General features: G+C 46.5%; 1 protein-coding gene across 2 annotated transcripts in view; it reads left to right on the top strand.

The window, feature by feature from the left end:
• Positions 1 to 13,398, top strand: part of ZDHHC14 (zinc finger DHHC-type palmitoyltransferase 14) — a 271,452-nt gene that overhangs the window by 219,330 nt on the left and 38,724 nt on the right. For both annotated transcript variants that reach the window (XM_024122665.3, XM_024122664.3), the window contains exon 4: positions 11,821 to 11,958. In XM_024122665.3, the coding sequence (XP_023978433.1) occupies positions 11,821 to 11,958 (138 nt within the window). The remainder of the gene's footprint in view (positions 1 to 11,820; positions 11,959 to 13,398) is intronic.

Raw genomic sequence — 13,398 nt, 5'->3', positions numbered from 1 at the left:
TGGCCTGCGGCTGCTCAGTTAACATTTGCTGAAGGAGGGAGGGAAGGACGGAAGGGAGGGAGGAAGGAGAAAAAGAGAATCGGATGCTCCTCTGCCTGTATCTGCTTCATCTCTCCGGGGTACCTTTCTCTCTTAAAAAAAAAAAAAAAAAAAAAAGCCTATTACTTTTTTAGCTCAGTGACTAGGTTACTGTTTTCAACCGGAACAAAGAAGTTTCCTTCCCCCCCCAGTCCAAACAAAACTCACCACTCACACCCTCACACCTCCCAGCGGTACAAATGAAAATTTTTAGACTCCAAGAGAAATGATCATTTTTTTGACAAAGTCTGATCAGGAACTAGTAACCCTGATACAGTTCTGGGAGGATGGAAATGACCCTTTTCAATGACTCATAATGTATTTAGGCCTATTACAGATATAATTTATACATCTATTTATTCACTCAACAAGTATTTGAGGGCCTATCAAGTGCCAGCTGCAAATTTGAATAAAGCAGTAGCTTTCAAATTTTTTCCCCCTGTAGCTCACAGTAAGAAATGAATTTTGTATGGGGACTTAATTTACACAGATACTCAAAGTTTCATGAAGCCGTACTTGAGTATATGAGATGCCTTGATATTTTCTATTTTATTCTTTTTTTTTTTTTAATGTTGGGCATGACCAGCTAAACTAATTTTGACCCACTACTTGACCACAGCCCTTAGCTTGGAAAACCCTGAATAAAACATAGGCCCTTCCTGTATGTAAAGCAGCTCCCGACCTGGGGTCGATGACTGGCAGCCAGTTATGCTGGGTGAGCAGAGTGCCAGCCTCAAGCGGGGCTAGGGTTTGGGGCGTGTACCTTCGGGACCCGAGGAGAGGGCACATTTAGCAAGCCAATCAAAGGCAGGCGCCTGCCTTTCTGCCTTCTTGGAACAACTCAACTTGAAAATTAGTTGTTGAAATTGGTTACTTCAGTTTCAGCCAGCTAAACCAATAGGTCAAGCGTTGTTAACTAAGCACAGGCTGCAGGAAGCTGTATGTAAAGGCTGGGGTGTGAGTGCCTGAGGGTGGGAGGGACTGTCATTTTCATTGGATTTTCAAAGCATTAGGAAATAAAAAATTAAGAATCGGTGCTCTAGAGGTTAAAAAACAGAGCTTCTGATATTCGTGGAAGACGGGAGACGAGAGGGTGTGCAGCGTTAGCAGTTGCTGCCTCTGCCTCAGATGTCCTCCATCACATGGTTCTCCTTCGTCACCCTCACCCCATCACACCTCACCCAGGCCAGTGGAACCCTGAGAGCCTCTCCCGGCCCTGCCTGGGGATCGAGCTCCGTAGCTCTAGCAAGTGTCAGCCAGGAGGGTTTTGCTACCTGCCCCAAGGCTCTCCATATGGAACGGGATTTTAGCCTACTGTTAAGCTTAACTCCCAGATAATCATAATTTCCTCCCTGTACTTTGCTCTTAGCAGCCCTCTGTAAATCCTTCCAGACAACCCAATAGAATCTCTAGACGTTAATCTGCCACAAATCGGAAAACCACATTCCCAGGCCGTAAACAGTTAACAGGGCAGCTCAGTGGGTATGTAGGAACCAAGGCTGATTTAATGTTCTGCTCTTGCCATCTTGAAATTCTGAGTAATTTTTTAATATGATGCTCTACAGTTTCCTTGTACAGTGGGCCCCGCAGCGTACATAGCCAGTCCTGACTATTAGATAGACTCTTTGGCCTGTTCTTTTGAGTGCCTGTGTTTAGAAAAGTAATTAACAATCCACTGACTAGACCGTGGTAACTCAGTGAAGTGCTGGCATGGTTTGTACAAACAACAGCAACAAACAAGAAAACAACACACTATATTCAGAGTCTAAGAAGTCTGCTGACCTGATTCCGGTGGTGGGAGTATTTATGTAGTTCTTAGTAGTCTCTGTAGGGCCACCAGTTAGCTCTGGGTCTAACCTGGGTCTATAAGAGAGCTAGCTCTTAGCAATTATTTGTAGAGTTTCTACTGCGGAGGCCTGCCAGCACTTCCTAATTTTGTGTAGAGTGGACACAATGGACTTCAATTCTTGAAAAGTTTTATTTAACCATACAATCCTAATATTTGAGTGGGAAAGAAGCCTTAATGACATATCCAACTGCCGAGGCCCAGAAACCTGTCTAAGTTACATCACAAAACAGGCATCTAGGATTAGGACTTAAGGTCCTTTAACTTAAGAATCCAGTGTACTTTCAACAATGCACCACCAACAGAGCAATATCACACATATTTGAAACTTAACTTGGGACTGCTTAGAACAATTACAGTGAACATTTACTAGCCAATTGTAATTTATTTTTTCTGGTGGTTGTAAACAGTGGGCCATTTTAGAAAAAGGATATAATGAGGAAAGCAATATAGAAAACAGATACAGATCTGTCTGCTCTAGTTGAAGGGGAAGGAAAGGTGGGCCTTCCAGCACCCAAGGAGCTCAATCTGGAACTGCATTAGCTCTGCAGACATCAAGGCTTGTGGCTGCAGGAGCTGCCCAGGGAATACAAGCAAAGGGCTGCCATGGTCTTATTTGCTTTGGTCGTCCCTCTAGCAGCAGCGTGAGGAAACCAGGAAGGTTTCACGGTGGTTCATGAAAGAGGTCACGGGGTTGCTGCAGTGGCCTTCAGAGACAGGGAACAGAAGCATAGAAAAGATAGCAGGAATAATCCAATGAACAATCCTGTTGTTGATGGGAGCGGTGAGAGCCAAAGGCAGAAATGAATGCATTTTCTACCTTGGGCAACTAGATGCATGGGGGCGCCATTTACTAAGAAAAGGCAGGTTAGTGAGGAGCGAGGACAAGGGAGCATAATAAACCCAGCTTAGGACCGGCTGAATGAGAGGTGGCTGTGGGACAGTTAGGTGGAAACGTCTAGCAGGCAGTGGAAAGACGGCATGAACTCACCCGAGGAAAATACATCGGTGAGAAGCATAAAAGCCCAAGGGTGCACAAACTAACCCTTGTGCTCGAGAGGAATGACTGGGGTTATCCACTCCCAACGGCACCCCCCCAAGCCTGGATGTTTGTGGTAGGTCACCAGACCTTGAGCCGAAGGGACACAGGATTGTGGAATCTCGGGCACATGCCCTAAAATGCCACCCAGGCAGCTGGAGAAGCAGGTACTCCAGGGGGCTGAACGTCTGGGCAGAGTCAGTGTGCAATGCTACAGACGACTTCTGAGCATCAAACACCCCTTTTGCTCATGAGTCCAGCTCTTCTTCTGTGCTGTACCAACAATGGGGCAGCCAGGACTTGTTCGCAGAGAGCCGCCTGAGCCACAGGGACTCCTGACTCTGGGAGGGCTGGACCGGGAGGGCGCCTGAGGGTCTTCTGGCCACGCCCACCTTTTAGAAACGGGAAACTGAGGATCATTATGAACATTGTAAACATGAATATCACCCTCATAAAAATAAGCCCTCCAGGTGACCGTCAGAACATATACTGAAGAAGGGTTAGAGGGGGAGGGTGTGCCCCTCTCACTCTCCCAACCAACATCTGACTACGTAATCTTATAACACACAATACGTATATAATTATATTACCAGATGAGAAATTACACCTGTAATTGTATAAGGCACAATGCATAGCTGTGTCTCTTTCCTTGAGCTCGTCTTATATTTTAATACTACTTATAATGAAGTTGGGTCTACAGTTTCAACTTAAGAAAAATGAAGTGTCTCAGAAGCTTTGCAAAGAGGTCTCATTCTGGATAAATTTTTTTAAGAGAACGACTTTGGACGTATCACAGTTTGCTTTTCAAGGGAAATATCAATTCCATTAGGCAGCTGTGCCCTGCTCATTGACACAGCTCTCTGCACCTTAGATGATGTAGATTCTTTGCTGCAAGATCACAGAAGCAGGCTTACTTTGGAAAAGCATGCCCATAAGGAATATAATTTTTCAATCGTGTATTGTAGTCAAATTAAAAGGTTTTGAAGAGCCTTAGAATTGCTAGCTTTACGTGCATAATGTACCCATAAGTCAGTTCTGAAACCTTCTCTTTGAGGATAAATTGACTGGCTTCAAAAACCGTAGTAACTGGCCATGAAAGAACACCTGTCCAAAGAGTGTGGGGAAGTGGGAGAAGCAGGGAGTAGACATTAGAAGCAGCTCTGGACCCAGACGTAGCACGGAGGAGCCCTGGGCCTGTGGCCGTTGCATTTGGTGTGAGATTCACTTTCTATGTCACCTGTACTTGGGAATCTGTGCTGCCCACGTCAGACGTTCGGTATGGGGCACGTGAGGTAAATAATGTTAACAGGTATTGAAAACCAGAAAGCCCTACAGGTATTTAAGCCATTGTGATGTAAGGTGGCGTTGATACTGATGTCAAGGCTTGGAATTTCTAGAGAGGAATGGCGACTAGAGAATTCTAGAGAAAGCGGGGTGTTGGTTGAGAGCATGAGCTTGTTTTTCAGATTCAGAAGATAATTGTTTTATTCTGTGGAGAATTAAGGAGACCTCACAGGCATAGTTTCTGGCCCTGCAAACCCAGAGACGGAGTGGAGCTGATGCTGAGAGGGGCCCAGAGGGGTCAGGGAGTGGCCGCCCCAGGAGACTCACTGCTATTCAAGCCCTTGCTTATAGTGGAGCTTATTTCAGAGTTTCACAACTTAGCAAGTTACAGCTGGAGAACTACTGAGGACCACCAATGTACCAAGACTGTTTTCCTGAGGATGTACAAATTGGAACTTATATTACTGATTTTATCATAATGATGCAGAGCCCTAATCCAGCAGCTAAATTCCAGGAAGCTCAAAGACCTCAGTGCTGGGGCTCTAGTTCTGAGTCTGGTAAAGACAGAGAGCTCTGGGAGGGGCTGGAGGAGACAAGGGAAGGTAATTCTTCTGCCTCCTTAGAATTTACTCTTCATTTGATGACCCTCCTGGGAATTGTAGGGTTTCCTTCTGCGTCACAACAGGCTGATTCACTTTTTAAAATAATCTCATTTCTATTCACTTTCTTATGTCTCCTTTCAAAAACTATTTATATTACAAACTAAACCTTTTCCCCCTTCTCCCTCACTTTCTTAGAAATAGCAACTATTTCTCTTTGCTTCCTGTAAAAACCTTTCCCCCCCACCCCTTTTCTCAACAGCTTCATCTTTGTTTCTAATCAGCATATCTACCTCGTGGTATAAGTTGCTTCAAAGTGCATCTCCCAGGCACGCTTGTCTCTCCTCCTAGAAGCACAGAATTTCCCCAACATTGGAAACAGGAGTTAAAAAGAAACGGTAAACAACCCTAGAAAATTAGAGGAAACAGAAATATATTAAGTTGCCCTTTTGAGGAGCTGAAGGGACCTTAGTTGTCCGTTAGTCAAGCCCCCTCGTTTGATGCCCCAGGAGACTCATCACTGTGCCGGGTAGTGGCAAAGCCAGGGCAGAGGCAAATGAGAGCATGCAGGTGGGGTGGGGGGCATGGTCCAAGGTTATGTTAAATTGTAGTGTAAAGGTTACAACGGTTCTACATTTACTAATTGGTTTTACATTGAAAATTTTTAGATTTTTTAACAAAAGGAGCTAAAAGCTGCAGAATCTTAATTTATGGGACACTGGCAAGGACTCAAGACCAGACGAATCCCTACAGGTGTTAATAAAACACAGAGTTGCTTTACATTTAATTTTACATCTCAAAGGTGTCTTGGAGTTTATTTAATCCAACTTTTTACATGTAAAGAAACTAAGTCCCGGTGTAGAAGAGATGTATTATTAATACTTTAAGTCCACAGAGTTAGTTAATATGATTTCTTGATTTTGTTGCAGCATAAAATTAAACAGATAGAAATCATTTTCAGAAAAGGAGCAAAGAAGTGGTGGGGGGGGGCATAAGAAACCTTCCCTGATACATCCGTTTGCCCCAAATAACCCCCAAGCCACACAGTCTCAGTAAGTAGCGTGTGGCAAGCAGTTTTGTCCAGTCTGTACGTCTCCATAAGAAGTTCGCTTCTTCTGATGTTCACTTTGCTGAGAATGAGGCCATCTTCTCATAGGTTAGATTACGTCTTGATTGAGGGTGGGCACCCAGACATGAGCTAGGTCTTCTCCGCATCACCCAGAGGGTAGATGCCCTGAACCAGAAGAAACCAGTCCCGGTGTGGCCATGGTCCACTCTTGTTCCCATTCCTGCCGATGTGGTGTGCCTGGAGCTGCGGGTGCCCAAGTGTGCTTCCCCAGGAGGGAGGGGCCGGGTCCTCAGGGCCCACCTGGCACAGTGACCAGCAGGGAACTGGCACGGGAGGCGGGAACAGGTGGTGGTTAAGAGTACAGGTTAACACCTGGGCTCCAATGCCAACTCCTCCGTCTGCACGTTCCTCTTCTGTAAAATGGGCATAATAGCATCAACCTCACAAGGTTTCGTGAGAATTAAGTGACGCAATTCATGTGAAATACTTAGCACAGCGCCTGGCACATAGCAAGGACTCAATAAAGTTTGGATAAAAGTGAGAAGAGGAGTGGAGTTAGCAGGTGAGGTTGCTCTCCAGAAATCATTAAACACAGTGGCAAGGCTATAATTAGATTTTACCAAAAGATCTAGAACAGCATGAATTATTTAGTGTCTAAGAATATGGTCCTCTGATACTTGAGCTAGTTTCATATTTAAATGTTCCTATTACGTAATTTTTTCAATTACGTGGGAACCATAAAAGGCCAGGTAATAACACACGTACCACTATGTCTCAACATTCATCATTCTAAAGAGGCAAAAGATACCTCATGAGGCAACATTTTTCTAATTTTGGAGGTAAAAAAGTCCTAGGTTTAAAGAAAAGTAATTTTCCCCTTCATACCTTTAAAAACATTTACCTTAATTTAAATGTAATTAACATTTAAATGAGAAGTTTCACATCGCAGTTTTCACAGGATCCTCAACACACCCTTGCAGAGAGGAGACGCAGGCCACAGAGCCCAGGACCACTGTATGGAACACTCAGAATTGCTTGGCCAGAGGATATGATTTAATTTATCTCTTGAGGGCCTGACTTCTGAGAGATTTCAAATTCTTAACATTTTCAAACGCTTTTATTCCTTTTCTGGCAACCTTCAAACACAACTTTTGCAAATACGTTTCCATTAGTATTTCCCTTAATATTTCAGTGGATTTTTCTCTCCCTGCCCAATTTTAATACGTCTCCATTTCTACTTATTTTTAAGGCCTCTTTTTCATACTCCATCCCTCCAGGAAATCAAATCTTCCTTTAATCAGAGGAGTGGCCTAACCCCTCCAGCTCAGCACCTGCGGTGCCCCACCTGGCTCAGTGGCACCCTCGTCTGAAAAGTGTGGGGGTAGCACCTACCGCATGGGGCTGTGGCCAAGGATAAATGAGAGAACGATGGAAGAGGCACTCAGTGAATGGTAGCGTTCATCATCACTGATAATATTCTTTTCATTAGTATTTAGAGTTTGGGGTTAACAAAATAGGACCATAACTCCTTCGCCTACACTGTGTTCCCACTAGCCGTCTTAATGGAACCTTCTTTCCCCGCTTAGGATCCGGTGACTTTGAAGTTGCCTGGAATTCCCCCTGACTTGAATTCCACCCGAAGCCTCGGGGTCTCCCAATGGCACCCTGTGGAGCTTTCAATAAAACCACCTCTGCTTCCCACCATTAGCGAGAGACAGGCCAGAGGCCGCTTCTCCGTGAGCCGATCCACACCAACAACTGTCCCGTCAGCTCTTTCAGCCTCTGTCCGCATCTTCCAGCCCTCAGCCTTCTCTGCACGCATTCAACTTTCATGGACCCCTGCCCTTTTCTGTAGTCGGCATGCCTGAAATCTCAGCTTTTCAGCAGCATTTTCCAGTCTCTCCACCTGGCAGCCAGGAGCAGGGATCGCTCGGAAAACTACCAAAGGCAATTAATGGCATTTTTTCCTTTGCTTAGTGTATATTTTCCAGTGTGTGCTACACGTCAGGCACTTAGGTGCCAGGGCTATTAGGTGGCTGGAAATGATTTCCCACCGCAAGGCCTCACCTGGGGAAGGAGAGGAAAATAAGTCCATAAGCCATGCCAGGACAGCGGCAGGGCACCCCAGCTGGCGAACTCAGACCTCTCATTATTTTAGAGAAATTTCTAGGTTATCACCCCCCCATCCCCGCCCCCCATGTTCCATTCCCTTCCCCCGAGGCTCTGTCCCTCCGCTTCGCACAGCTGAGCACAGATACCCAACAGCCTGGTGTGGGGAACGGCTCCTCATTTGATTAAAGGAACCCTCCAGAGAGGCTGCAGTGTAGAAACCACTCCTTTCTGGCAGGATCCAGACTTCAGAGTTGAGGGATTTAGCAGCAAGTCCGAAGCGGTTTTTTAAAGAACCACCATCACACGCCCGCCGCTCGCACCCCCTGGTGCATAGGACACCATCCAGTTTTTCCACACGGAAACTATGCAGTCTGCCCTCTGGTAACAGTTGTTTGAAGCATCTCAGACGGTGCGGCTGCATGCAGCCACGTTGCCTGCTGTGGCCCGGCTCCGGACGTCCTCCCTCCGGCCAGTCACTGCCTCACTCGGTCCCGGGGAGCCACCCGTGTGCCCGCTGGCGCGCGGCGCTTGTCTGCTCTCCCTCCTGGAGACAGTAACACAGGCCTCCCTGCTCGCAACGGCCTCGACGGCGCCCGAATGGAGCCGGTGAGGGCCGGGCGAGCGCCCCTCGCCCCGATTCTCTTCTCGACCCGTCAGGGAGGGTGCTGTATGCTGCCAGCATCGTCAGAGAACAGACTGGTTTTCTCGCTAAATTCGGTTTTCCTCTGTTAGAGGCTCGTTCTTTGGGTCTGAGGAATATTCTGGATTGTGAAAATAGTGCCCTCGCCAACGAGACAGGGAACTCCTGGAAGCCGTGGAGGGCTCGTTAAGCTGCTGTTTCTCTTCTTAGTGGTCCCAGCGCTTGATACAGTGCGGGGCTCACGGGGACGTTCACCCCGGGTGGCGGCGGGGCGTTTGGTGGGCGAGAGTTCTGGAAGCCGCTAGAACCGGGCCGGCCTGGCTGCTGTTAGCCGTGCGGCCCTGGGCAACGCGCTTGCTCACGGGACGTCCTCGTGGTAGCATGAGGGTTTATTCAGTCCTTGACAAACATTTATTAAAGGCTTAGTGGAGCTGGCAGGCAAAAGCAAGTAAAAATAAATCAGGTGATTTTAGACAAGGTGGATGAAGGCGGCGGCCGTTTGGGCGTCATCAGTGTAGAGTTGGCATTTGAACCCCGGGCGGGGAGGAGATTACCGGGGGAGAGAGAGAGTCCGCAGAGAAGAGAAGAGGCGCAGGCCCAGCCCGGGCGCAGCCCTTCTCCCGCCCCGACGCCCCGGAAGTCAGGGAGGAGGGTACCAGGGTCCGGGAGGCGGCCCTGGGCTCTGAGCTTCCTTCTTCCACAGAGTTGCGCGCCCAGCTCTCAGGCTCATTTACCAACGCGTGTACAACAACCACAAAGGAGAACATGAAGAGCGTTAAATGGAAGCGTTTCTCTGCAAGCCTACATCGTTAGTGGGAATTTCGTCAAGCCAAGAAAAAGTTTTCAGCAAGACAAATTTCCCAATGGAAACTGCTTCCAGCTCAGGGCTGCCAGAGAGCCAGGTGTTTGCACCCATTCTGAGACAGCACTCGTTTCCTCCGAAGCCCCCCCAGACCCCGTGCCCAAGGGTCTCATGTGCCCCATCTGTTGCTTTCATTCCTTAGCAGCTCAGGAAAGCACATTATCTCAGCTTAGCTAATAGTAAACTTTCTAAGCTAAAGCTACAGCTACCACCTGCCCCCATAGAAACGATTACCGGAAGCCATGAAGACCTTGGTACTTGGCCTGGGGGGGAGCCGCAGTGTTAATTCTGCCTCCCGAGCCCTGATGTCTCCTCTGCTGGTGGGCGAGTCTCACTTTAATTAGGAGGCTGAGTCCACCACGTGCTTGGCATCTGGAGATCAGCTTTCACAGCTGGAACCAGAGGTGCCAACCTAACCTGGGCTTCCCCAGCCCCCACTTGTCATTCTTACTTTCCACAGGCGTGCGTTAAGAAGAAAAGAGGTTTCTCAAAATGACAGCCTCAAAGTCTCAGGAAAATTCCGCTGATTCTGATTTCTTTTCTATTTTTGCCTGTTTCATGTAGACCTCTCCATTATACAGCCTGTGTAGATCAGCGACTTGGGGGAATGAGGTTGTTCTTGCGCAGGGATTAACTTTTCCAGCTGTGTGGGGTTGGTAACACATGTTAACGTGTCACTCACACAGACACGCCAGTAGGAGTTGCTTTCCTTTGAATGTCAGCATCTTATAGGCCGTCAGGTTGTCACCAGGCTGGTGAGCTTTGAAATTTCTCTCTGGGTGTCCTCTGCTCAGACTGGCTGCTGCTTGTTGATGTCATTTGCAGACAACGGTGGATCTTACAGTTCCCCTGCCGCCACTGTCCCCTGCCACCACTGTCCCCAGGCATCCTCATGACCTTTTCAAGAAATAAGCTTGCACTAGACATAAAATATGAGATGAGGGGTGTATGATAGGTGACCAGAAAGAAAGGAAACACTGCCTTGCATAACTTTATGATGTGTTGCTTACAGAGTCACACCTCACAGAGGCCTCTCTGTATGTTTTCAAAGCACATGTAGACAGATAAGATGTGAAAATTGGGTAAAAGCTAAGCTTGGATAAGAGCCCAAGTGAAAAAGGGTAGCATTTTCCTCCCCGACCTGCGGCAGGCAGTCTGCTGTGAGTGGGTGCGTTAGAACGACACTCTGGATAGGCCTTCTGAATAGATCAGCTGAAGAGTAGAGAAGCACTTAGCTATTGCTTGCAAGGGGAAGAACAAATCACAAATGTCCTGCAGACTTTGTGTGAAATCCCCAAGGTGAGACGACACAGGTTTGGGATAACAGTATAAAAATGCCCAAAGCCAGTGCTCAGTCATTTACCAAGTGCTCAAGGCAGCCTGTGCGTTGGGAAGACAGGATCAGCCCCGAGAAAGACGTGGCCTCAATTCTAGTTCCACTGCCTCTGAGCTGTACGGCCCCTGCAGGCAGTCTCCCTTCTAAGCCTCAGTTTGCTCATCTGTAAAATAGGGCAGTAGCAGCATTTTCCTCATAGGAATGTTTCAAGGCCAAATGTATTGATGTACGTGACATCTCTTGACAAACCTTAAAAAGCACCGCATACTGTTTTTTTTTTTTAAATACTTTCCCAGACGGTATTTAGCCCCACAAGACTCTATACAGTATCCTTGTCTTACGGTAAGGAAGCTGAGAATTGTGGACTAAACGATCAGGTGTATTACATTATTTGAAGATCATAGATCATTTTTTAAATGCTATCAATTCTCCTACGACTATTGAAATAGAGACATTTTTTTAGAAAACGGCTGTAACTGGGATGGGAGAAGAAGGGATTGTCCCTCTGTCCTGTCCCAGGCCCCTAGTGGCCTCTGTCTTGGCCACTTACCATGAAAGATGATCAGTCAGTACCACACACCCATGAAAGGCTGAGCCCCAGCCCAGCCCAGCCCAGCAATTACCATCAAGAGTGTTGGTACCATCTTAAGGGAAGATTGTTCTGTGAACCAAAGAGCTTTCTTGTACAAAAGAGGGAAATCTTTGCTTTTCTGTTGTAATGAGAATAGAATGCACACGTTTTGTTTTTTCAGAACAGCTAAGCTCTGTTGAAAGAATCATTATGTTCTTGAAATGTCTTAACGGTAAGCATTTCTCTGAGTGGTGAATTTGGAAGTACGTACATACAATGATACCATTTTGTTATATTATTAGCGTATTTGGGGGGGGAGCTCCCTCAAGTATAAAGACATTTTATTAATTGATTTCCTTTTTTTTTTTCTGCCTCTCATTTCAGAACGATTTGATCACCACTGTCCCTGGGTAGGCAACTGTGTGGGGAAAAGAAACTACAGATTTTTTTATATGTTTATTTTATCTCTGTCTTTTCTGACAGTCTTTATATTTGCATTCGTTATCACCCACGTCATTCTTCGTAAGTATGCTGGCGAAATCAGATTACGTATGTAACCATTTGCCTGACTTTAGTTTTCTGATTTAATTTTGATTTAATATTTTGGTCATTCCGGGCTGTCTCCTCTCTTTCCCCTTCTCCCTAGACCCCTCCTCGCTTCCAGCCTGCCCCCTTTTTGTTTCTCACCTCCCTCCCAGCCTTGTCACCCCGCCTCTCTCCCTCCCAACCCCCAGCCCCATCCTTCCCACAGCAGCTGCCAGGGGCACCCCTGGATCAGACTCTTTCACTTACAAGACCTTCTCCTTGACACATGGTCCCTATTCCACCCTCGTGACTTCACTTTCTCTTCTGCTAGATCCCCGGGAAAAATTACTCCCACGTTTTCACAAAGGATAACGTGCTGTAATGATACCCGTTGAACAACAGAGCTTTTTTTTTTTTTTTTTTTTCGCGGACCCGTGTCCCTGCAGTGGGATCTTCCTGGACTGGGGCACGAACCCGTGTCCCCTGCATCGGCAGGCAGACTCTCAACCACTGCGCCACCAGGGAAGCCCGAGCTTTTTTTTTTTTGAATGTGATATCTACTTAAGCAGGAATAGTCTCCCTCCCTAAAAAAAAAAAAAAAAAAAAAAAAAAAAATGGGGATAAAGACTGAGCTTTCTTACACACATATCTATAAATGTTAAAGATATATATTTAATAAGATGTTTAATTACCTGCCAGAACATTGGCAAGCTACCCCTGGCACATGAAGGAAGCAACTTTATTAAAAATGAAGTGTGGATATAAATGACTTTAATATATATTTGCCTAAGCAAATGGCATTTTTCATTACCCTTCCTAAGGTCATAATTTTGAATTTCTTCCTTTTCCTGGCCCCTCAGTTTCCTGTAATAGGGAGTGATGAGAAGGAAGCCACTTGGCTTTGACCTGTAAATGTGAGCTAAACTTCCATTACAGTTCCATTAGCAACATTAAAGACCAGCATGGCCCCTGTCCACATTCCTGAAGTACACCCAGCCATTAGCAAGTACAGGGCCTCTCTCTGGAATGTTTCCAGAAGTATCTGGACACACACCGCACTTGCTTCCCTGCAGCAGTGCTGAAACCACAGTGTGCTAAGGCTGCACTTAGACACGCACATTCTCCCCGCTGCTCTCTTGGTGGGGTTGGTACGGGGGCTGGGGGAAGGGGGTGGTATGGAAAGTTTAACATTAGTTCTTTTAAAATATTGGTCAATTTGGGGCATGAATGGCCTATCCCAAACTTTCTTAGGCATTTTAAATCCCATTCTTTCTGACTGAAATCTTTTTATCTGAACGTGACACAAATTTGTAATACATGCTTGAGAACCATAACTTGGTGGGATGGGAAGAAGAGGATTAACGTTGATTAGAGACCCGTTCCACACCACCTGGGAAGGATGCCGCAGCACTCTGCCGAGACACCTGTTCTATTTTC

Source organism: Physeter macrocephalus, chromosome 10 (assembly GCF_002837175.3).
Source record: "Physeter macrocephalus isolate SW-GA chromosome 10, ASM283717v5, whole genome shotgun sequence".
Lineage (NCBI taxonomy): Eukaryota > Metazoa > Chordata > Mammalia > Artiodactyla > Physeteridae > Physeter > Physeter macrocephalus.
The sequence above is the reverse complement of the archived record's forward strand: the minus strand, read 5'-3'. Positions and strand labels throughout refer to the sequence as shown.